Raw genomic sequence first — 25,795 nt, forward strand, 5'->3', positions numbered from 1 at the left:
TACCCCGGATATATGACACAATACAGCATTTGGCAACAGATGAATATACTGTGTGATCACTACTATACTTTAGCACTGTCTACCTATGAGAAAATTCTGTAACTGCACAATGAGTATCCTAACCCACTGAGTCTGAGATGTCAAATTTCAATTTATTATTGTCAATTCTTGATGATTCCATTCAGTTAAGGAGAGATTTTTTGAACTGGAGGGTTTAGAAGTAGCTTTAATAAACCCCTTCAATAACAGAAGCCTTTCCTAAGTTGAATCAAATCATCTGGGAGCAGCAAGACTAAACTAAAAGGAAAGTCACCAAGATTGAAGGGATTAAAACTGTAACATACAAAGAGATACCCACTACTATTTCTGATCACCACCTACCTGAGTGAAGATTCCGTAATTGAATCCTGGGTGTCCTTAAAGCTTGTGTCACTGACAGCCTGTGGGTTTAGGATCAGGTGCTCTCTGGGGGTGATGGTGATGGTGATAGGGGCTGAGGGTGGCTCTCCGAGGGGCTCTGGAGTTGACTCACTCCCAGGGGGGGTTCTCCATGACTACCGAGGATTCCAGACTTCTACTTGCAGTGTTGTTGGTGCTTTTATTATGTGGAGTCCTCGCCTAAATGCTTTCTGTGGTTCCTTCATCATCACTACCTACAGTACTGAAAAGATACAAAAAAATTTAGTCGTCATCATCATCACCATCATCTTACTTTTTTTTTATACCTATGGATTGGAAGTAATCACATTCTCATTATCATCTCAACCCTATTTTCCAACAAAATGAAAATGAGGTGTGTAAGCTCTAGATACCATTGCAGCTAATATAAAAGGCAACAGTAGGAGAACTATCATTAGAGTCATGCAACACAACAATCAAGTCAGCGATAAAGCTTTAGAAAACTTGGTTCTGTCTCATGAAAAAGGCAATGCAAACATTTTTTTTACAGAGTATGTGTGCTTTTTTCCCTTTTTTTGAATCTCAGGACCAACTGCCTAGCCCGGGCTCCTACGCTCCTCATGGGGCAACGTAGGATTGGCTGATGGATGGATGGATGGATGAATGCATTGCATAAAACCTATGGATAAGTCATTCTATCAAACATCAAGTTAAATATGGTACACTGTATATAAATGAAACCTTTGTCTGCATTCTTATACAGTATGGTACACTCTTCTAGCCTTTGTTAGTTTTTTTGTTTCAATTTCCATACCTCATTTACTCAACACATTCATTTATTATCATGTCGTGCCATCCTCTTGGCTTTCCACATCCCATTCCACCTTAAAACTCACTGAGATATACTGTGCCTTTTCACTAATAAGAACACATCCATTCTCTCTGAATGACTATACCATCTAAATACACTTTCTTCTCTCTTCTGATCAACAGACTGTTATGCTACACCCTTCAAGAATCTATTCCTACTATCTCGCCCACCTACGTAACCCACATACATTCCTGGATAGTTACTTTCTACTACTCCCAATCAATTTTTAAAAATCACACCATACCAAAGTATCATAATCATATTTAAATCTGGACACTGTTATAGAACTAATAACATTTGAGAATTCTGCTTTCCTTACAGTTTTCAAAATTATGTAAAATACAGATTCAGTACCCATAAAGCTGTACATGTACAGCTGTGAACATAAATACTGATACACTTTGTAACAAAAGTGTAAGTGATAACTTTCACAACCCAGCGATGTGAATTCTGGAGCCCAGTAAACTTTTCAAAATATCTGTACAGGTTCCATATGTGTCTGACTAAAAAGTGGAGCAATTTTAATGTTTGCAACAGTACAGTAGATCAATGGCCTATACAACGATGTTGCTACTCCCTACCTAGGACGTCACTGAGAAACGCAAGGTGAGCAGTCGCCCCATTCGGTGATGTCACATCATCCGCGACCCCATTGCCACCAGCCATTAAATCCCTCTCCGCCAGCTCACCGTCCTCTACCACACCATTCCCCTCTTCTGCTACAGCCTCACCCATCACTCCAACATATGTTCCATTGCTGTGTGCTGCTCCATCCTCTGCATGCTCCTCAATTGCCTCTGCATCAAGCCTCCTCCTATCAGAATTAGGTAAAGCTTTCATACATACAGTATTTAACTCATGTTGACTAACAGGCTTGCCAAAAATGCTTGCATCAGACCTTTCTCATGCATAGTGCAGGTGTATCTTAGCACATACATAGCTGACATACCTTGCAGATTGGATTATAAATCTTTTCCTGATAAGTTACTTGTCCTGTTAATAAATCCCTATTAATTTTATTCAGTTTTAACTTCCATCCTACAAGACTAAGCAGCACCTGAGAATGTGTTCTTGTAGCTTTTTTATGGTACAGCTTATATTTAACATGAACCTACCTTACATTAACATTCTTCTTTACTTTACATACCATATGAAAAGGGTACAGGTATACCCAGTTTAACGACGCAATTGGTAAAGTAAAAACCCATCGTTAGGCGAGGTATTGTATCTTGGGTAGATTTAACATGCAAAGTATTGGGATGCATTTTTGAGCCTTGGGTTTCCCCCCTAACCAAGTCCTAAACCCACACAAATGAGTCCAAAAACAAGTTTAAGGCCAATCTAAATGGCCTAACAGCTGTAAAAGAAGCTAACCCAAGCTTAAAGTCTGTAATAACTCACTAAAAACAAAAAATAAAATATGAAAATCATAAATAATAAGTCTGGAAAAAATCAAGCTTAGTAAACTGTACCCCAAAATGACAATGTTCACCCCACCTATGGCTAAAACACATTAATCTAAGTCTAAAAACAGTTTATAAATCAACCTAAACACACAACTTTAGTCTAAGATATCATCAAAATCAGTAAAGATAATCAAAACCTATCGCTAAACCAGGGTTTGGCCATCATTAGGCGGGATATGGTGGTATTTCTACCCCATCACTAAGCTGGCGTATGGCATCTAAGGGTATCGTGTATCGAGGTATACCTGTATAATTATATACAGTATATATATATATATATATATATATATATATATATATAGATAGATAGGCAAGGTATGTGGAAGGTATTAAGAATATATGGAGTGGAGGGGAAATTGTTGAGTGCTGTGAAGAGTATGTACGAAGGAGCTAGGGCTACGGTGAGAGTGGATGATGAGCTGAGTGAGTTCTTTGATCTCAATGTAGGACTGAAACAGGGTTGTGTGATGTCTCTATGGCTGTTTAATATATATATGGATGGGGTTGTAAAGGAGGTGCAAGGTAGGGCAGTGGATGTGGGGGTGGCCCTAATGAATGAGGGTGAGAGTTGGAAGATTCCGGTGTTGCTGTTTGCTGATGATACAGTATTGTTGAGTGAAGATGAATGGGAGTTGCAAGGTTTGGTGAATGAATTTGGGACAGTGTGTAGGAGGAGGAAGCTGAAAGTTAATGTAAACAAAAGTAAAATTATGGTGTTTGAGAGGAATGAAGTCACAGAATGTACAGTGAGGTTGGATGGTGAGGATATGGAGAATGTGAGTGCATTCAAGTACTTGGGTAGTGTGATGAGTAAGGCTGGAACTTTGGGGGATGAAGTGTGTGACAGGGTACAGCAGGGAAGGAAGGTTGTTGGTTCACTGAAAGCAGTGATGAGAAATAGAGAGGTGAGTATAGAAGTTAAGAAGTCACTGCATGATAGTATTGTGATCCCTACCCTGATGTATGGAAGTGAGGCGTGGACCTTGCAAGAGGAGAACAAGTCAAGAGTGAGAGCAGTGGAAATGAGTTACTTGAGAGGGGCATGTGGAGTGACATGGAGGGACAGGTTGACGAATGAAGAAGTGAAGGAACGTTGTGGAGTACATGTGGATGTGGTTGAGAAGATTAGGAGAAATACACTGAGGTGGTTTGGACATGTGGAGAGAATGGAGAATGAACGTGTATGTAGGTGAGGTGGAGGGAGGCAGAGGTAGGGGTAGACCGAGGATGAGGTGGAGGGATGGAGTTGAGAGGTATATGATCAATCCTTTCACACCTGACATTCTCTACATGCTCTCCCTGAAACATGACACCCATGAAATCAACATTATTTTTTGTCAACATCTGATGTCACTACATCTCTTATGCAGCCACTTATCACAAAACACTGCACAAGATGGAGTTACTTCCCACAATCTTGTGGCATGCCACACATGGCCACACTTGCTATGTGTTGACAGTACCACCACCAGCCCTAGATATCTTTTGTTTAACCGCATTTACTCTCAAACTCTTGTTCCCCATTCTGTCTCTCCATTTCTTAACTCTTCCTCTGTCTCCTTTTCATTCTCTGCAATCAGCACCAAGTCATCAGCATACAATCTCTCCCATGAGTCCGTCTCTGAAGTCATGTGATAGAGTCTCAAGCCATCCATCCATCATCCAATCCTACGTTGCCCCACAAGGAGTGTAGGAGCCCCGGGCTAGGCAAGTTGGTCCTGACATTTAAGATGAGAGCACCATGACAAATAATACAGGGCTTAAGACTGACCCTTGACGGATGCAAACATTCACGGAAAGCTCATCACTCAAATTTCCATTCACTCTCACCTGGGTGCTAGCACCCACATACTTAGTCATAACCACTGTAACCACCCACTTCTCGATACCAAGCTTTCTCATTGCCAACTTCGCCACACCACCTCTCTAGGAACCATGTCAATGGCTTTCTCCAAATGAAGAAAAACAAGGTACTGTACAGCTCCCTCTCCTCTCCTCAATATTTTCCCTGAAGCTGCTGGACAATAAATATGGCATCAGTGGTCTCACTGCCTGGTACAAACTGAAGCTGCATCTCATCAATATTCACTCTTTCCCTAATCATACCTTTTAGGACTCTCTGAATTACCTTCATTATCTGGTCCAAAAGTTTTATCCATCCATCCATCATTCAATCGCATGTCGCCCCATGAGGAGCATAGGAACCTGGGGCTAGGCAAATTGGTCCTGACATTTAACCCGTTAACTGCTCTATACATCCTAAGTTGTTCCGAGTGCAATTGCTCAATACAGCCCTGGCTGCGCAGGTGAATTTCGAATATAGTGCCATGGTGACCAAGGCCGACCCATGCAAGCACGTCTGAGCCTTCAAAACTGAAATCAAAACCGAAAAAGAAAACGAAAACCATACATTCCAACAGGGAATCAGACACTTCAATGTTCATCCATGGCTTTACCAAGGTAAATATTGAGCTAATATTTCGTTACTATATACTTTGGCATGTGTTTTCTCAATTCCTAACACAAAACTTCGCCTTTGGGAAATTTCATTTTTACCCCTATGTCTGTGCACCACGGACACCTCCAAAAAACTGCCATGAGCAGTTAACGGGTTAAGATGAGAGTGACCAGCCTCACTCATCCCTACGTGGCATTACATGAACAATAAACCCTAACCACCCTTTGGTTATAAACCTACACACATTCAATCTGACTGGGGCACCTTAATTACCCACTAAACCACCAGATGCCATAATTTGGTTATATGATTACCACCCAACGTAGTAAATGGTTTCCTGGCGTACAGGAAACCATTTGGCTTGTCACTCAGTGTAGAGTCACCCAAAGGCAGAAGTAAGAGGAAAGAATGACAGAAGAGGAAGGAAAGAAGATAGAAAAGGGCAGACACCCAAAGCAGCACCACATTGACTGAGTGGATGGTATGCCTTTATAATTTCCATTTTCCCCTCACAGACATATACAATCACACTCTCCAGCCAGTCATCTGCAACAACACACTCATATATGATCATATTTATCAAATCAGCAACTAAACCCACTCCTATCTCTCCCGAGGTCTTCAGCGTTTCACCAGTCATCCCAGACATACCCGCCACCTTCCCCAACTGCATGCTGTGTATTGCCATGCTCACGGTAGCAGCAGCAATCAAAGACCAAGGACCAAACACTGGATCCACTGACTCCAACCCTTCCTTGTTGCAGTCAAACTCCTTCTTCAGCAACCAGTTATAAATACTCTCTCCAGGCATCTTTTTAATATCCTCACTGTCCACCACTACCTGTCCTTCATCATTCTTCACACACTGCCAACCTACGATATCCCTGTTTTCCCTCTTCATCTGATTTGTCACCTTAAATACCATATTCCTCCTTCCAACCCTGATTTGGTTATCCAGTAAAAGTCTCTGAGACTCAGAGTTTGCACTGTACACACCCCCTTTCTGGCCCAATGCTTGGCAGCCAAGTATTCCTCTCTGTTATCATCCCTTTTTCCATTCCTGGAAAAGTCTTCATTTCTCCTTAACTGCGGCTTGTACACCCTCGTCCCACCATCGTGTAACCCTGTATCTTGGTGGGCTCCTTGTCCATCCACACACCGAATCAGAAACTCTCAAGAGACTGTTCTTGAGAGCTCTATACTGCTAATTTACACTTCTGTCTACAGCTCTGTTTGGTCATCACTCATCTCGCTATAGGAGGCATCCCTTACTGTTATGCAGCCGAAGATCCTTTTCTTCACTATGTGCTCCTTTAATACCATGTCACATACCAGTAATTTGTGTTGCTGCACACACTCTTTGCTCCCTATAACTTTACCATCCTTCAATAACCTTCCATTAGCTCTCCTGACCAGAAAATAGCCAGTCTGGCTGCTACTACTGTTCCCAGACTCATAAGCAATCAGTCTACTCTCTTTTCCTAAAATGCATGTTGCACACAATCATGATTATTGCCTCCCAGAATTCCAATATTCTTTCCTCTTCCACATTCCTCGTACCTTATACACATCTCCCATGCACCCTGTCTTATCCTCGAGATGCTCTACCCACATGACCATATAAATCCACATCCACAGTACAACCTAATCATTCCCAGTACCATCAAGAACATGTACCAAATCATCCCAGAATCCACCCTCTTCTTCCTCATCCAAGCCAACCTGTGAAGTGTTTGCTAATTCTACCGTGATCAGGAGCTCTTCAAACAACATTTTCAATGCTATAATCACTCTTAACACATACATAAGCACACTCTACCCACTCCCCTTCTGGAGGCATGCCCACACCACCATATCTGTCCACACCTGCCTCCCAAAGTATCTTACACCTACCATCTTTCCCAAAATTCATCCTTGCTGACTCCCCCTATACCTAACCTCCTATACGCAGCATCAACCTGCCTTCTGTTTAGGGCCTGCACCACTTATCCCTTTCTACCCTTCAAGCTATAAACATTCCAAGATGCCCTTCTGAACTCCTTGGGTGATTTGGTGTCCTCAGGCTTGCTTTTTACAGTGCTTAGTTTCGAAGTCATGTCAGTAGTTAAAGGAGGAGACAGATCACAAGCCCCACCACACACAACCCCAGGTCCAAGCAGAGGATCAGGGATCCATAGCCCACCAGCCATGGCCAGTGGCTGTGACAGTGGCCTCGGGGACCCAGCCAGGACAGCTACAGGAATACCCTACAGGCACCCCTTGACACTAACTGCTCCGTCATTATACTTTCATTGATAAGGTAGCCTCCTGGGTGGCTACTTCCAGGTTTAAGCCCCTCTCTACTGAGCAGAAGCAGCAGCCTAGGAACCACAATGCTCGGTACCCTCTGGCGGGGCCAGATCAGAGCCCTATACCATCCCAGTCTCAAATGTGTGCTGACGAAGCCTGTGCTATGCCTCTCCCCTCAAGTCTGCCACTAGGTAATGGGAACAAAGTTTTCTGGTTGCATGCCCTTGCTGGTGTCAACCCCTGTGATGTAGTAGGGTATGGTGTGTAGTATGGAAAGTGTGTGTAGTGTAGCGTATAAGACAGTCAAAGAAAGTTTTTGCAATTAAAAACTCACCAGCACCCCCTCCTTCTCTTCATTCACCATCCGTTTTCTGGTACGGTTGAAGTTTTCAAACTGAAATATCCTGGCATAGTCTTCTGGAAGGTTCTCATCAGGGTTCCATGGGGAAGTGCGGAAGCTCTGGAGGCCACGAAACTTTTGAAGGCGAACCTGAGCCGGAATGGTTTTTGGTGTATCCATTTCATCAGGAAACATGGCATCCTCTCGAGCCACTGTGAATGTAATTGCTCATATTAGCAATGCCCAATGAAAATGAATGTTGTGTCCCAGTTTAGTATGAAGACTATAAATCTCTTGTAAAATATAAGGGCTTTGTCACACCTAATTATTGGCATTTTGCAAACCTAAAAACCTTCTAGCTTTACTATACTCCATTTCACCGAGTTTGGCACCATCTCTGATACCTGAATGCCTGTAGTGTTCATGTAAATCCTCTGTACTAGGTAAACCTCTATGTATTACCTTGAGAACCAATATATAAAGGATATATAAAGGCAATACAAAAAGGTACATCCAGTATGGAGGACCATTATCAGTGCTACAGGCATTGACAACATCACTGATGGTGCCAGACTCAGTGAAATGAAGTACAATGTCGTTGTTGATGTAGTAATAACCTGGTAGTGACATATGTATTACTGTTGCTAAAAAGTAATGATCTACCCACAGATTTAGTGCTCTCTAGAAATTAGTACCATTTTAAAAATATTAATTTATGATTCAAATGCACTGGCCTATTGATATCTGTACTGTATTTACCTATTTACCTATTTGTAGTATACAGGAATTGAGCTAAGCTCGTGTTGTCCTGTCTCCATATCTACATTTATCCAATCTAGTTTTAAACACATGAATGTTTTTTTGCCTGCACCACCTCCCCGTCTAAGTCATTCCAAATACTTATGCTTCTATTCGGGAAACTGAACCTTTTAAGATTATTAAGACATCTACTTTTCCTCAACTTGAAGTCATGACCTCTTGTTCTTCCATCATCCAACCCAAAAAGATCCTCTCTATCCACCCTTTCCAATTCTCTTACATTTCTAAATATCGTGATCAAGTCACCTCTTTCTTTTCTCTCACGCAGCGTTGGTAACTTCAGTTTTTCCAGTCTCTCCTCGTAAGTGAGTTCCCTTAAACATGGCATCATCCTTGTTGCCATCCGTTGAACCCTCTCTAGTTTACTAATATGCTTCTTCAAATGAGGTGACCATACCACAGCCGCATACTCTAGCCTTGGTCTTATCATGGTCACTATCAACTCCCTCAGCATTTCCTCGTCCACATAATTAAAAGCCACTCTCATATTGGTCAGTAATCCATAAGTTCCTCCAGTGATCTTGTTTATATGTTTTTCTAGTGACAAATCATCCTGAATAGTCACTCCCAAGTTTTTCTCATCTGTTCTCTTACAAATTATCTCACTGCCCATTTTATATGTCCAGTGTGGTCTTTTTTCACTCATTCCCATTTCTAATACATGACACTTCTTGGCAAGTCTGGCTCCAGCTGTGGAATTTGTCCAAGTCCTCTTGCAGTTTTTTACAACTATCAGTGCCTTTAATATGTTTCATGATTTTAGCATCATCTGCGAACATACTCATGTAACTATTTAAACACTCTGGTAAATCATTTACATAAATCAGAAACATTACTGGGGCTAAGATAGAGCCCTGGGGTACTCCATTAGTCACGTTTCTCCACTGTGAAGCCCTGTCGCTTATAACTGTTCTCATCTGCCTTCCTATCAAATAATCTTCCATCCACTTTAATAGTTTCCCATGCACCCCTCCAAAGGTCTTCAACTTCCACAGCAGTCTCCTATAGGGAACCCTGTCAAATGCGAGGTCAAGATAGACGCAATCTGCCCATCCCTCTCTCTCTTGTATGACATCTATTACCCTGCTGTAGAAACTTAATAGGTTAGTAACACATGATCGTCCTTCCCTAAAACCAAATTGTCTTGGTGCTATCACTTCATTTTCTTCTAAATACTTTATCCATCTTTTTCTAATAATTTTCTGGCAGATTTTACAAACAATACTAGTAAGTGATACAGGTCTATAACTGAGTGGATCTTTCCTATCTCCTCCCTTGAAGATTGGCACAATACTTGCTCTTTTCCAATCTTTAGGTAACTGTCCATTTTCCAGTGATGTCTTGATGACAAACAGGCCACACTAACTGGTCTGCACATTCCTTCAGGATCCATCCAGACACACCATCTGGTCCCATTGCTTTTCTTACATCCAAATCCCTCATCAACTGCAGCACCTCATTCACATCCACTGTAACTTCTGCCATTCCCGTCACCCTGGGTTCTATTTCAGGTTCCCTAAATTCCTCTTCCAGCACATAGACTGACTGCAGTTTGTTGTTCATTATTTCACACAATTCTTCTTCTCTTTCACAGGTTTCATCTCCATCCCTCAATCGTATTATACTGTCCTTAACTTTCATTTTACCATTCACAAACCTATAAAATAATTTTGGCTCCTTTTTACATTTAGTTACAATATCTTTTTCATATTTCCTTTCTTCTTCTCTCCGTACCCATATATATTCATTTCTTACCTGCTTGTACTCCTCCCAAGCCCTTTCACTATATTGTACCTTCTTTTCACTTTATTCTATGCTCTTTTTCTTGCTTCATGTGCCACTCTACATCTGTTGTTAAACCATTCTTTCTTCCTTTCCATAACTGCGGAAAATATTGGGACATTTACTAACTCCTGTTATATACACTTCTATCAGAAACTCATATTTCTCGTCAACATTTGTGATCATTAATCCAGTCTACATTTTGGAAAAAGTTCCTCAGGGAAGGAAAGTCTGCCTTCCCGTAATTGCATCTATTCTTCCTGTGTTTTTCATCCCTTTCTCCTTCCCTTACTCCCACCACTTCCATCTCAACAACCAGATGATCACTTTTACCAAAGGGGCATTGGTAGGTTATGTTCCTCACATCAGTTACCCTCGAGGACTCTGCCCCCTCCTCCCCAACTTCATTCTGATGATGAAGTTTTCAATCATGCTATCTGTGGACATATGAGGCCCCTAATAACATAGTGTACTGAGCGCCACTGCAAGCGAAACCAAGTTAAGTATACCAGTATGTAGCCCAAACCCTCTTTGATCTGGAAAGCAACCACGAGGTACAGAAAGCAAATGGCATTAGGGTCCTAATTCCCCTTCTGTAACACAGTCTCACTGCCCGCTTCACCTCAGTGGATTGACAAGCCTTCATGCTGGTCACAGAATGTACCAAGTGCCTCCCAGCAAGGTGTTGTCTGGTGTTATCAGATACAGTACTAGCATTATTTTATGCTCACAGTCATGCAGTTTTTTTTTATGGCATTATTAATTTTTGTACCTCATTCTAACATAATGGAATATTTTAGCATAAAATTGCATGATTTTAAGGGTAAGTTAGCCATAATGTACAGAAAATGGAAAAGGCAGAGAGCTCAGCAAGATATTGGCAACTGTGATCTGGGAATCTGTTGCCATGTGATGCAGTTTTTTGTTTACCAGCCGGCCTAGAACACTGCAAGGATTAACTGGCTATTTTCAGAGCTGTTTTGGTGTTTTTTCTCATTGTCTCGAGAACATGAGTGACTCTAGTAGTGAGCAAAAAGCTGCTGGTCCTTCTCATAACAGAAAAAGAGTGAGGAGGCCACAGATGTGGGCACAAAACATTAGTAAGAAGCTCAGGAACACTTCATGCTAAAAAAAAAAAAAAAAAAGCACTAAAAAATATTCACTAGTTCTAAAGTTATGGCATTTTGAAAGTAATGCAACTTTAACTGCGTTTTTCTCCATTTTCAACATGTGGCGTTCGGTACACTATGTTATTAGGGGCCTCATATGTCATAGGGCCATCCACCCCGCCCCCATTTAGGTCCAGGACTCTGCAATGGTCTCCTCTTCTGACTCCTGCCTCCGATCCATTGACAGCACTTTTTTTCCAATCTATATAATATTACCTGCTGGATACTTCCCTCTCTGACATCTTAGACCAATTATGGCCACAGCTGAAAGACTATGGATGTTCTCCATGGCTGTCATCCCAATTAGTTTCACTGTTGCTCTCTGGAATGTTTCAAGCTTCCTACCTGCTAATATTGTTGTGATTAGTTCACCAGACCACTGCATGGATCTTGGCCACTTCTGACTAGCTGATGGCGTGCATTAAATGTGGACTTCCAAACTACCATAACATAGGGCCATGGTGTCTGTCAAATCTCTTCAAACCAACAAGACTGAATTTCTATGACTATAACAAAACACTCAACCATACTTTACAAGCAGTAAATTTCATGAAACCATTTACTACGCTGGGTGGTAACCATATAACCAAATTTTGGTGCCTGGTGGTTTAGTGGGTAATTATGCGCTCCAATTGGATTGAGCCGGTGAATGTTTATATCCAAGGGGTGGTTAGGGTTGACTGCTCATGTAATGCCACTCTGGAATGAGTGAGGCTGGTCACTCTCATCTTAAATGTCGGGACCAACTGCCTAGCCCCGGGCTCCTACGCTCCTCATGGGGCAATGTAGGACTGGATGATAGATAGACAGAAATTTCATGAAGGAAGATAAATACATTTTATGACTATGAGCAGTGCATCTGACAGAGGAAGTATGGATGCTAGTAGGGATGCACTGGAATGTCATTTTGCATGCATTTTGCCTAGAGAAAGGGGGAAGGGCACTGTTACATGAAAAAAAAGTTATGAGATATAGTGTATACATTTAAAGAAATCCAGAAGTCTTCATGCAGTTACTGACTCACCACCAGTGCTAATAACTGCCACTATGTTGTTGTTCTTGCTGCTCCAAGCTCATTTAAATATAAACCTGGTGGAATGCAGGCTGAAACTGTCCTTCTCCTTAAGTCCAACATCCTTCTTTTGGGGTATAACAGGGAAATTGGGGGATGACTTTTTACTGCTGCATGAAGGCATCTCTCTGCATTATCTCTCCACTGCCAAATGTCAGTTATGATAAATGGAGGCTCATGCCATGTTTGCCATTACTGTGCTGTTTGTACCAACTCTCTTTTGATTTTTCTTGTGCAATTCATGTATACAGTAGTGCAAAGATTGTGTGATTAGGTTCTGTACCTTCTTTACTTCATCAAAGAGCACCAGACCTAGCTATGGTATTTACAGTTACAAATAAGCTCCTCAAAATGTGGGTCCCCCAAAAAAAACATCTATCAGCAGAGCATTTTCAGGCAACAGATTAAATAAAATGCTAACTTAGCTCCATATGTACCAACAATCACTTAGGTATTCTATCTTGATTACTGTAGATGATTTTCTTTGGTGTAGAAATGACAACTACCAATCAAAGGTAATTAAAACACATCTACTTGAACAAAGTTATGCTAAAAAGTAAGGGGGGGGGGTCAAGAATAATCCTATGGATATCCTGACACCTTAGTTTCATGTGGAAGGGTTCATGACACTAATCTCAAAGTATCTGGAGTCACTGGAGAAAGAACTTCATACTGTACCTTTTTTTTTTTTTTTTTTTTCAGACATTTGGGACGATAAGTTTATGACTAATGTTTGGGAGGGAATGGGATACTACCCTACCATCAGCAAATATCAGCAAGCTCATTTTCACCTTCCTGTCTCTGCTAAACAGAATTTTCCAAGATGGCAAGCACCGATCAAAGCAGAGCAATCATGTCCACATGAAAGATCAACCCATATTGTACCCTCACAATGGCTCAGTCATTGATATTCATTCATTCATTGCCAGACGCCATGTATCCCAGACGGGGTGGCCAAGGGCTCAGAGTTAATTGTTTTACAAGGAGGAGCACCAATCCTACACCAACCCCACTCGACGTAGGGATGCCAACAGCATCTGGTGTTCCCAGGCGGTCACCCATCCAAGTACTAACCAGTTAGTAAAAAAAAAATACAATTTCTACCTTATGACTGACCACTTCAAGTTATGAGTTTTTTAAAATCTCACATCCAACACATTCATTCAGGCAACAATTTGTTGCTTTCTTCTTCAAAAGATGTTGATGACAGTCACAAAGTTATTGCATTTTGTCCACAGTGTCATAGAATGGAAAATGTTGGGAACAACTGCTATACAAGGGTTTTGCAATTAGGGCCTTATTCTAAATGGTTTTCATGATTCTGTAACATATTAATGATTAGCCATGATGATGACTGAAGCTGCCATGGCTCAGTGGGTTAGAGCGTTCTGAACGAAAAGTCAGAGATTCGAATCCACCCAAGGGTCACTGGTAGATGTCAGGAAGGGCATCCGGTCATAAAGTGCTACACACTCCAAAAACCTAAGTCCCCTACCCAGGGGCAACACCTTAGCCCTTATTGACAAAAAGGGACACAGCGTAAAACTAAAAAAATAAATAAATCTATCTATCTATTGCCAGACGCCTCAATCCCGTTTGGGGTGGCCACAAACAAATCGCCTCCAAGTCGCCCTGTCCCCCGCCATTTCACTGCCCTGCTCCCAACTCACACCCCCCTCTCTCATATACCTCTCCACCCCATCCCTCCATCTCATCCTCGGCCTCCCCCTCCCTCTTCCCCCCTCCACCTCACTCACATACACTCTCTTCGTCAGTCTTTCACCCTCCATCCTCTCCACATGGCCAAACCACCTCAGTGTGTTCCTCATAACGCTTCCTATCACATCCACATCAACACCACAACGCTCCTTTATATCCTCATTCGTCAGCCTGTCTCTCCATGTGACTCCACAGGCTCCTCTTAAATAACTCATTTCCACTGCTCTCACTCTTGACTTGTGTCCTTCCAACAACGTCCAAGCTTCACTTCCATATGTTAGAGTTGGTATCACAATACTGTCATGTAGTAACTTTTTCACTTCCATGCTCACTTCCCTGTTTCTTATCACTGCTTTCAAAGAACCAGCAACCTTTCTTACCTGCTGTACCCTTTCAAGCACTTCACCCTCCAAACCTCCATCCTTACTCATCACACTGCCCAAGTACAGGTAAGCCCTTAATTCACGCGAGGGTTAGGTTCCCAGACCCTTCGCGTATGTGGTAAATTCGCGTATATGTTCTGCCCTTGTGTGCACATAATTACGCATGTCTATTAAGTATATTACATCTGAATAATACTGTTTATGCACTACATACACCTTATAAACTAGCATTAAGTATTAAAAAGAACAAAAATGTAACAAATTTAAAACTGAAACCTGACAAGCACAGGCGTAGGTGGAGACACTTCAGCAGCCTGGTGCACAAGCCCTCACTGCCTCCCATATGCTACATTCTGCCTTCTTTATTGTATGAACAGTTGACTCATTCACCCCAAACATGCGGTTCCAAGACAATTCACAGGTTCCAAGACAATTCACAGGCGTAGGTGGAGACACTTTAGCAGTCTGGTGCACTAGCCCTCACTGTCTCCCTTATGCTGTTCTCCTTCTTTACTGTATGAACAGTTGACTCACCCCAAACATACGGTTCTGAGACATTTCACCATCAAGTCAATTCACCGTCAAAACATGGACAATTCCCCATCATTCTATTAATATACTTATTATTGATTAATTAATACTTTAATAACTAATTTTCAGGGGGATTTTATAACTCATATAAGTAAAAAACTAATGTACTGTACTTGCTAAATAAACTGGTATGTAAATAAATGACGGGGAATCGTCCTGATGGAGAATTGTCGCCGACATTCCTCCCTGAAGTTTGCCCAACACTTTAACTTTCTCTGTCAGCAACATCACTTTACTAGTCCGTTTTGGTGTGTTACCACATGCATCACTAGCACTATGCTTAGGCCCCATGTTGGCAGACAAGGCAAGCAATTACTGGAAGGCAGAAAAATAAGCCACAAATAACGATTGGCCAGTCATGCATGGTTTGACCATCGGATTCAAACTGACTGTGGTGGTTGGTAGGTAGACCGACCTCCCACACACACACACATACACACACACACACACACACACACACACACACACACACACATGTGTGCACAAGGGCAGCAGGTAGGCATTTTTATATTTTGTTTATTTCTCTTGTATATTAAAATTATTTATTTGAATACTATAATTTTGTTTTAATTATTGTACGAAAAATTCGTGGATAACCGAAATCGTGTGAAAAAAGTTCGCGTGAATTAAGGGCTTACCTGTATTTCATAAGTGGTACCTACGAAGCCAAACCATATCATTACATGAACTGTCTTCACTGATCCGAGACTTACCTCTTAACTTTTCCAAGGCATCCATCTCAGCCCCATAGTCCATTTTATCATCATAGTTAACTCCCTCGGCATCTGTCATTGTCATTGTCTCGTATTCCTCCTCATCTTCATCTTCCTCACAGGCATTTTGAGAACCATCTTGAGAGAGGGTGTCAACAGGAGCCAATTCATTATCACCTTCCATGATGGCACTATCATCATCTCCATCACCCTCAATACTTTTCTCTTCTGTCAAGAAAAACATAGAATGAAAGCTATTAGTAATGGAATGTTCAAATAATGCAGCTTAAAACAATGTATACATCATCATCATCATCATCATCTGGACCTCCTTTCAGGCAGGTGAGGAGTAGTTGCATCCACATTACCAAAGTTTGCCCAATTCAAAGGGCCACGCTTCCATTCACTCATCACTCAAGCCCACGGAATCCTGGCTCCATCTGATAGGCCACAAGGTTTCCACCACGTACTGTAGCTTCACATATACAGTACCTATCCGATCGAGTCAGTCCAAATGCTGTCACTTTAAAATGGGGTGCCAAATTCCTGTCCATACGCTTCTCTCCACAAAATTCATCCAGCCAGCTTGATCGCTTGTCAGTCCCTTAGTCATACCAAATTCCATACCTCTCTTCCTCCCATGCTCATTCACCATATCTCTCCACCTTCTTCTTGGCCTACTTCACCTCCTCCCTCCTTCATATTCACTCAGATATTTTTTCACCACTCTATTGTCATCCATTCTCTCCACATGACCATACCATCTCAGTACACCTGTACACTCTCTTTGATTCTTGTGTCTACAGACTTCCTCACTCAGCATCTTTCATGAATAATATTATTCTGTATCCTATCCACTCTCTGTACTCCACATACATTCCTCTTCAGTCTCATCTCCACTGCACTTTTCATTATCATGCCACACCATAGTCTCACACACCCGTATGTTAAAGCTGGCACTAACACTCCTTCATGTAAGCCTACAAATTACTGTAACTGTGTTACAAGGAAGTCTTCATGTAACTGAACTTGCTAGAAGCTTAGACATTCTGAAATGATAATGGATATTATTAATATTCCATGCATGGCTTCACTGTACAAAAATGCATGCGAGCAGGTACAAATGCATGTAACTAGTTGTGCAGCACGACATGCTAAGGTGAAGCGGCTGGAGGTAAACAAAGCTTTTGAAACTTTGATGGTCAGCTGATAACTTAGTGAAAAGTGAAACTACTGATGTCCTGCCAACAAATTTTACTTCTCCTCTGACTGACAATGTGATGATCCATGATAATGATGCATTTGATGATGATGATGTGATGACAATGAGATGATGAGAGATGAAAAGATAATGCACTGGGATAGGATAACGTGTGAAAGGTTGATTTCGGAGGGAGTGCAGCAAAGTGTGCATGAGATACCTAGCAGCCAGAAGCAGAAACTTTTGTGGTGCAATATTTTATATTCAATCAGCAGAAAGAATCCCAGCCAGAAAAAAAAGAAAGAAAGAAAAAAAAAAAGCAATAAAATTCACAAACAAAATTCCTGAAAAAAATAAGGGATTAGTGTAGTTTTTCCAGTTCTTGTGTTTCCTCAACATCATTCCTCACTATCACACATATTAAACTAGTTTACACTATCTTTTTCTTGGCTTCTGATGCCTGCTCTAACCCATAAACCCTTACGTGCAGCTGCTGTTGTGATCCCATGCTCAACTGAACATGAACCCAGTGAACTGCAGGCTAAGGTTGCCCTTCTAATGCAGTCTACCTTCCTACTGCTAGAGTTAGGATGGGAGATGAAAGATGTTTGTATACCTGGCCAACAGAGCCACCTGATTATATCAGTGCCATCTCATGAATGCAGCCTTCTCCAGCGCCTATAATGTCTACGGTAAAGGCCTCATTATCTGCCTCGTCATTATGTGCCTCCCTTTTTTTTTGCAATTAGGGAAAAAAATCATCATCATCTAATCCTGTGTTGCCCCGTGAGGAGCATAGGAGCTCGGGGCTAGGCAAGTTGGTCCTGACATTTAAAATGAGAGTGACCAGCCTCACTCATCCCTGAGTGGCATTACATGACCTATAAATCCCAACCACCCCTTGGATATATACCTGCCCAGGCTCAATCCGACTGGAGTGCCTTAATTACTCACTAAACCACCAGGCGTCATAATTTGGTTATGTGGTAACCACCCAGCGTAGTAAATGGTTTCCTGGTGTACAGGAAACCCTTGTCACTCAGTGCAGAGTCACCTGTAGACAGAAGGAAGAGGAAAGAATGAAGGAAAGAAAGACAGAAGGGGAAGGAAGGAAAGAAGGAAGGAAGAGAAGAATGGGCAGTGGGCCAAGAGCAGCACTACATCGGGGGCGGGAAGCCTATTAAAAGCACATTTGCTACCTATAAATCAGATTTACCACTTTCACCTAATGCACAGCTGTATGAAAAAAGTATTGATATTCTGTAACACACCACTGATATACTGTATACACTTCCATCATCCTTGTCAAGTCAAATTATATCTAAACAGTATTTGTGAAAATATTAAGAGGGTGCAGTATCTATAAACTGTTAACTGTATTTCTGATAACCAAGAGATGTGGCTATTCATAATATACTAAAGACTGACATAAATCAGTACCCATACAATGTATCAATAATACTATACACTACAGAAGTCAACACACCTCTCCAGTGAGAATATTATACCAGTCAACCCTTTTCAGTTGAGGGAGCTTAGACTTACCAGAGTGATTAATCAATAAATCATATTTCTGTGTCACCTTACCATCATCACTGTCAATAATCCATGCTGCCTGGTACTCTGAAGTGCCCCGAGGAACACGTTTGGTGCGGGTCTTGGCTGTGGCGAGAGCAGCTGCCATGACATCTTCAGCCTCAGCAATCTCATCATCACTTGGATAAGTTTGCTCTCTCTCCAATGGATTAACCTGACAAACAAAACAACTGTAGTATGAAACAGGGGCGCAGCCAGAAATATAATTTGGGGCGGGGGGCCACAATGACTAACCATGAGAAATATAAAAACACAATGCACTTCACACACAACGCACTGCACTATACATATTCCGTAGTTAAGAGTTCTGCTAAGTTGCCTGTAGCTATTCATGCTGAAATATTTCACTGAGAAATATACTTTTTATAATCATGAAAGGCTTTGTCCACCTCTTGCATTGTAAAAGGTACAGTTCCTGCTAATAAGACAGGTCCACCAATGATTGATATACTGCTGAAAATCATCATCAGTATACATTGTATCATCACAAACTGGCCAGTTGCATTTCTCAGTTCCTCTCCTTTCCAAAAATTTCATTGTACAGCTCTTTGTCCCTACTTTTAACATTATACCAATATATTCTTTTTTGCCATAATTCATATCACAGTATTTTCTCTCTTTAGGCATGTATGCAACCTGAAAATGAGAAATATCTACTTGTTGACAACCAAAACCACCAAAAATACTGCAAACTACAAAATATAGTACTGTAGTATATAATGCATGAAAAATAGGTTTTTCCTTCTGAAAATCACAAATGAAATTGTTGTCCCAGCTCACCCTGGGTAAAAAAAAAAAAAAAAAAATGGTGGGCGAGTCGGGACAACTGTCTATTAATCCTTCAGCTCTGCTCTGCTGTAAAAATGCATTTTCTGGAGAGAGAGAGAGAAAAAAAACTAAAGATTTCACCCACCAAAAATAGACCTTTATCTCTAAAACTGACTGTAGGAGAGGAAAATTGGCAAAATATGTATTTTCAAAAATGAAATTCTACAAAGGTCAAAATGCTACCCTTTCACATTTGCACACTTTTCATGCATTATTCATGGTTCTGTAGAAAACTAGTATTAACAACATTTGTAAAGCTGGGGCAGGGATGTTGAACGGGCACCATAAAATGGAAATGTCTTGGCATCTGGCATTGCAGTGCCCACTGTTCCAACTCATCCCGCGTCCTGAACTGTCCCAACTCACCACACTCAACGCTAATGTCTATGAAAATCCATCGTCTGTTAAATACTTCACTTAGTTCAGTGAGGATTAGTTTACTTCAGTGATGGTTGCCACACAAGGCACAGGTAGCTAAAGCCTGAAACATATCACACAAAAGATCTTAAATCAATCATTGGCTTCCACTTTCTGTGTGCACCTACACTTATATCCCATTGGAGCCCAGTGTCCTCAATATGGGACAGAACTGGGAATTTTCAAATGTTAAAAAAGTAGGGAATCCCCGGGTAGGGACCTATTAGCTTCGTGACTACGAGTCGACAGGCGGAGGGCAGTACGCTTAGTGCCCTGCCAGCACAATGCCTTGCCCAGTAACCCTTGGATCCAATGGGTTAATGACCGGCAAATCCGTCAGCTTCTGTAACCCATTGGAGCCCAGTGTCCTCAATATGGAACAGAATTGGGAATTTTCAAACGTTAATAAAGTAGGGAACCCCCAGGTAGGGACCTATGAGCTTCATGACTACGAGCCGACAGGCAGAGGGCAGTACGCTTAGTACCCTGCCAGCACAATGCCTCGCCCAGTAACCCTTGGATCCAATGGGATATAGAGCTCATGGCATGACCTTACCATTTGTTATTATTACTGGCGGTAATAATATCATCTACAATGTAATGCATTTGCAAAACATAAACTGACTTTTTAGAACTTGAACTCATGAAGTCCAACAAACAGTGCACTCGCATAACTCACGGACTTCTAACTCATGAATTATCTAACTCACGGTGTCCTTATCCAAGTCACCATTATCACCAAACTCATGGAAAATGCTATAACTCACATTTTTCCACTAGAAAATGGTTTATTTCTGAGGAGATGTTTAACTCACGGTATTGTAGCCGCAACTGGCGACTGGAAGCCAATCATTTAAGCACACAGTCCTTGTGATTGTGCAGACAATCAGAACAAAGCTTTCTCCACCCATGCTACCTACACCTAGTGGCCAGTACTGCAACTAGGCTAGCGTGCTAAAACAGCTACCCGTCTCGTTGACGTAAGCATTGTCGTCAGTAGGATTTAGGTAAATGCTTTTCTGTACTTTTTACTATCTTACAAGGATATGTAATGTCTTTTAATATTGTTTATTATCATTATAAGATATGCAGTACATACTTCTGAGACAGGATGTTAGTGTTAAGTGGTGTTAAGAGGGGTTCTGTTAATGATATACTAGGCTACCTGACACCATGGCAGAATCAAATATATTTTTCCCCATAAGGTGTGTTTTTTTAATTCACATTTTTCCAACTCATAGCATGAGTTCAGAAGGAAATTACAGTGAGTTAGGCGAGTGCAGTGTACTTGACTGCCGAGGCTGTTTCCGTTTCATAATAAAGTGATCCAGGGAAACCCACGGAATACGTCTTTTCACTTCTTGCCACAGTACAGCATGCAAGTAACGTAATTAGCAAGTTGTATGGACTGGTCACTGGTGCAAAACAATCTGATGTGAGTTGACTGATGACTAATGGCGCAGGTGGGTGATGAGCGCTCGTTCATTTCGTTCGTTTTAAGATTCCCTCCACCTATAGTGGAGGCCGGGCCATACATTAGCCCGGTTGGTGGTGGTGAGCTTTTTCATAGTCAGGGGGAAGACAAGGCCTGGAGGGTCCTGAGGGGCTGCCCAGCACACATGCCCTGTCTTCTGCTGGTTTTTTGGCGTGTGTGGGTGATGAGCGAGCGACACTCAGCTGATGGCCAGTAAACATTGCCACGTTAGTTTATTTTTTTTGCCAGTTCTGCCACATGTAGACCTACATGCCCACAGGTACTCCTAACTAGTTAATTACATAAGCCTATTGGTACCAGAGATTCCCATTTTGAAGATACTGTAATGTGTCATAAGGTACATATAAAAAGTGAAAATTTCGCAAAGCGGCACACGCTTCTTGCTTCCTCTCCTGCCTCCTCTCCACACTCATCCGGGAGCCAATGGCTCTCCGTGCGTAAATTCGAATATCTGTCTCGCACCTAAAGTAAAGTAAGTCTTAACCCCTAGGCGCTGGTCCACGTCATATGACGTTTTAATTTTTCGCGGGCATGTTTGAACTTTATAGCGCACCATATGGACTCAGAGTATTGTCCTGGCATGGCTGGTGCGTGGAGTCACGCTGGCTGGCTGGGGTGGGAGGGCAGCCCAGCAGGGAGGAGGGCTGTGGTGGAAGGTGGTTGAGGGTGGTGGGAGGCCAGCATAGGGAGTGTGTGGCCTTGGAACCAGCTGCTACTGGTTCGGGGTAGGGGTAGGGGTAGGAGTCGGGAGAGGTAGGGTGGGGAGGGCTACTAGGGGCCCATGAGGGGTGTGGGGGAGAGTGTATGGGTGCTTGAAAACACTTGTACTGACCACAGCCAGCCTTTAGGTAGTATCACATTGTCAAGAAGTACTAAAAACAGTGAAATAGTGTGTAAACAGTGTGTAAATAACTGTGAATACCTAAACAGAGATAAGCTTGTTAGAAAATAAATACAATGGAAAACATAAAATAAGCCAATCTTTATTAGTTACTTTCTTGTGTTTTTTTTGCTTTTTAGTTGTAATACTGTATTCCTACAGCATTGTGAATTAGTGAGAGAAACAAAGACACACTCAACACTTATTCTGGCACAAGATATCATCTCTCCTCCCTCCACCAACCACCGCCATCACACCACCGTGACCTTGAACACGCTCAGCCCAGCCGCCACACACCTGCTCCCTCACACCACACCACCACCTCCAAATCACCAACAGAGAGTAGGTACGTGCTTTTTATGTGTTTTTTGTAATTTGTCATTGATTTGTAATGAAATAAAATATATATTTCAGGGAAAATCGATTATCCTAAACATAACCCTGTTTTGGGACGTGCATAGGTCTACCCTTGCCCGACGCCTAGGGGTTAAAAAGTATAAGTGTATATAAGACTTTTTACTCAGAATTGCATATTTTTTCAGTTCTCCAAATATGTGACATACCGAGTATTACACCCTGGATTAAACAAGTATTTGGCATTTAAGATTTGCAGTCTATTCTCAAACACACGTAGAACTTTCGGGGGAGGGGGGGGGGGCCTCTTGACTGTGCCAATGGTATGAAACAAGACCACTTTTCAGTTGCACAGCAAGATGGTTATTTCAGATGGTTAACCCTATGACTGCTGTCACCTACTGGCAAGCACCATACAAGTACCCCGTGGTGTGCAATATTTCGCTTAAGATCTTCAACTTTTGAAACCCTGTGTTTACCATCGGAGAGGTCTCTGTTTATCAACTATCATGGAGAAATGTTATGGTTAGTGAAAATACTGAGGCCCACCACAACAACAATGATCACCTCAAGCTAATGTATGATACAATTACCCTCAATATGGTCTGTGCATTAAAATTCTGAATGACAATTCATATTACAGTACGCCTTTGTTTTATGTAGGTAGTGTGGACAGTAACGTCACCATGTAAACAAATTCTATGTAAACGGTCCCATAAGCTATGTTGTTATGTGACTAATGTGGGGGGAAGACCTTCAGAAATTTTTAAGATGTTCCTGTTATGGCTCAACTGAAAGTTGTATCCCCATCACATACGTTATACACGACACTATAAATGCCCCTAATGACAATGCTTATGTACTATCTACCATTTGCATAGACAACAAGATGTTGGTACTAAATAACCTAAAGACGACGACTTATCATTTTAAAGGTGATCTGACTTTTCGTAAAGGAGGTAGTTGGGTGTCAGAGTTGGATGTGTGTGTGGTACCGTGTGGATTGGTTGATGATATTAAATCCTTGTGTGTGCATAATATGGAATGTTTGCCATCGGATCATGCTCCCTTTAGCATTGAGGTAAATATCCCAGTTACTAGTGTAGACTCCCTATACCGCCCTGCATGTCACCTTGGAGGTCATGCATCGCTGTTAAATGTCAGGGAGAGTAGTTCGGTGGCTCGCAGTCCAATTAAGTTTTCAACAATAGATTTGGATATGTTTCGAAATAATGTACAATTTCTTGATGTTCCCAATTGCGAGGATGAACATAATATAGATAATCTTGCTCATAATATTGCTGATGCTTTGTACGAATGTGCAAGAGCTAGCCGAAGTGCTGTGGGCGTTCTCGGTGGTGGTGGTGGTGGTGGTGGTGATAGTAGCTTATCCCGCTGGGAGAGGCTGATGCAGGACAGGGATGATAGACGGGTGTGGCAGGCAATCAGTTGGAAGGGAGACTTAAATGATGAATTACAGGCTAACAATAGACCCTCTGATGAAGAATTTCGTGGCTACTATGAAGAGTTAATGAATATTGATACAGATAATCTTGATGAATGCCGACATAGCAATGCAACTATACCTGTGTTAGATAACCCCATCTCCCCTGCAGGGGTTAATCCACAAATTAGTAAGCTCAAAGCAGAAAAAGCTTGTGGGCCAGATGGCATTGCACCAGGGATTTTTAAGCTGTTGCCTGCCCAGTGGATAATGCTTATTGTTAATATGTTTAATGTGATATTCTCTAACGCACAATATCCTGCACTTTGGACTAGGGCCAAGTTGATTACTATTTTTAAGAAAGGGAATAGAAAGGATGTTAAGAATTATAGAGGCATAAGTATAATAGATAGCATCTCCAAACTCTATGATATGGTGTTGTGCTCCCGTTTGGAGATGTGGTTTAAGCCGTATCGTGAACAAGCAGGAGCACAAAGGGGTCGTGGCTGTGTGGAGCACATAGTGACATTACGCCTCCTAACAGATTTAGCTAGAAAGAAAAAGAAAAAGTTATTTGTAACATTCGTTGATTTTAGTAAGGCTTATGACCGGGTACAAAGACATATTCTAATAAGAATTTTAAAGCGTCTTGGATGTGGTATGGTTATGTTGGGTGCTATTGGTGCTGTATATAATGTTACAGAGAGCATTATTGGTACTGCCATGTTTGCTGCCACACTGGGAGTTCGTCAGGGATCCCCTACATCTTGTTTGTTTTTTATATTATACGTGAACGATTTGATTAAACTGATAAAAGATCATTGTGGTGATGACGGATTCTTGAGGTGGCTACATATTTTAATGCAGATGGATGATACTGTGCTGCTCTCCACTTCGCGCAGTGGGATGATTAATAAGTTGTCATTGATGATGCAATATTGCGATGAGTATGGTATGAAAGTGAACGGAGAAAAAACAAAATTTTTTGTAATACATGGTACGCCTGAGGATAAGGAAGATTTGCGGGTAGAGGGTCTGGTGGTAGAACAGTGTACTCAGTATATGTATCTTGGTTCACCATTTACGGCTGACGGCTCGGTTTCGTCATCGGTCAGGGCTCACGCAGATGCCAAAATGACTCATGTCATCAAATTCATTTCATTTTTAAGGAAAAATAATGACATTCCTTTTTGTGTTAAGAAGCGTGTGTTTGATGCTTGTTTGGTGTCGGCTATTTTATATGGATGTGAGTCTTGGCTGGGTGCGGACCTGAGACCGGTTGTGAGGTTGTATAGTTGGTCTTTAAAAAGTCTTTTAAATGTTAGGTTAACTACGTGTAATGACTTGTGTTATGTAGAATCTGGTTATCCTCAGTTACAGTCCTTAGTTAAATGCAAGCAAAGAAAGTTTTTTCGTAAGATGTGGAATGAGAGGCAAGGAATGGATGATGACCCATTAGTTTTAGCCATTAATACTGTTATGAACAATCAATACCAGACCCATACATAC

General features: G+C 41.7%; 1 protein-coding gene across 1 annotated transcript in view; it reads right to left on the reverse strand.

The window, feature by feature from the left end:
- Window positions 1-377: 377 nt before the first annotated feature.
- Window positions 378-25,795, reverse strand: part of LOC145389627 (pre-rRNA-processing protein TSR1 homolog) — a 55,306-nt gene continuing 29,888 nt past the window's right edge. The window contains exons 4-10 of the mRNA XM_080264865.1: window positions 18,860-19,022; window positions 16,072-16,296; window positions 7,818-8,035; window positions 6,856-6,916; window positions 5,708-5,740; window positions 1,852-2,103; window positions 378-517 (exon numbers count right to left, since the gene is read on the reverse strand). Coding sequence (XP_080120991.1) covers window positions 378-517; window positions 1,852-2,103; window positions 5,708-5,740; window positions 6,856-6,916; window positions 7,818-8,035; window positions 16,072-16,296; window positions 18,860-19,022 — 1,092 coding nt within the window. The remainder of the gene's footprint in view (window positions 518-1,851; window positions 2,104-5,707; window positions 5,741-6,855; window positions 6,917-7,817; window positions 8,036-16,071; window positions 16,297-18,859; window positions 19,023-25,795) is intronic.

This window comes from Coenobita brevimanus, unplaced genomic scaffold, assembly GCF_032717465.1.
Source record: "Coenobita brevimanus isolate Jiangsu-jjx unplaced genomic scaffold, ASM3271746v2 jjx.HiC_scaffold_165, whole genome shotgun sequence".
Lineage (NCBI taxonomy): Eukaryota > Metazoa > Arthropoda > Malacostraca > Decapoda > Coenobitidae > Coenobita > Coenobita brevimanus.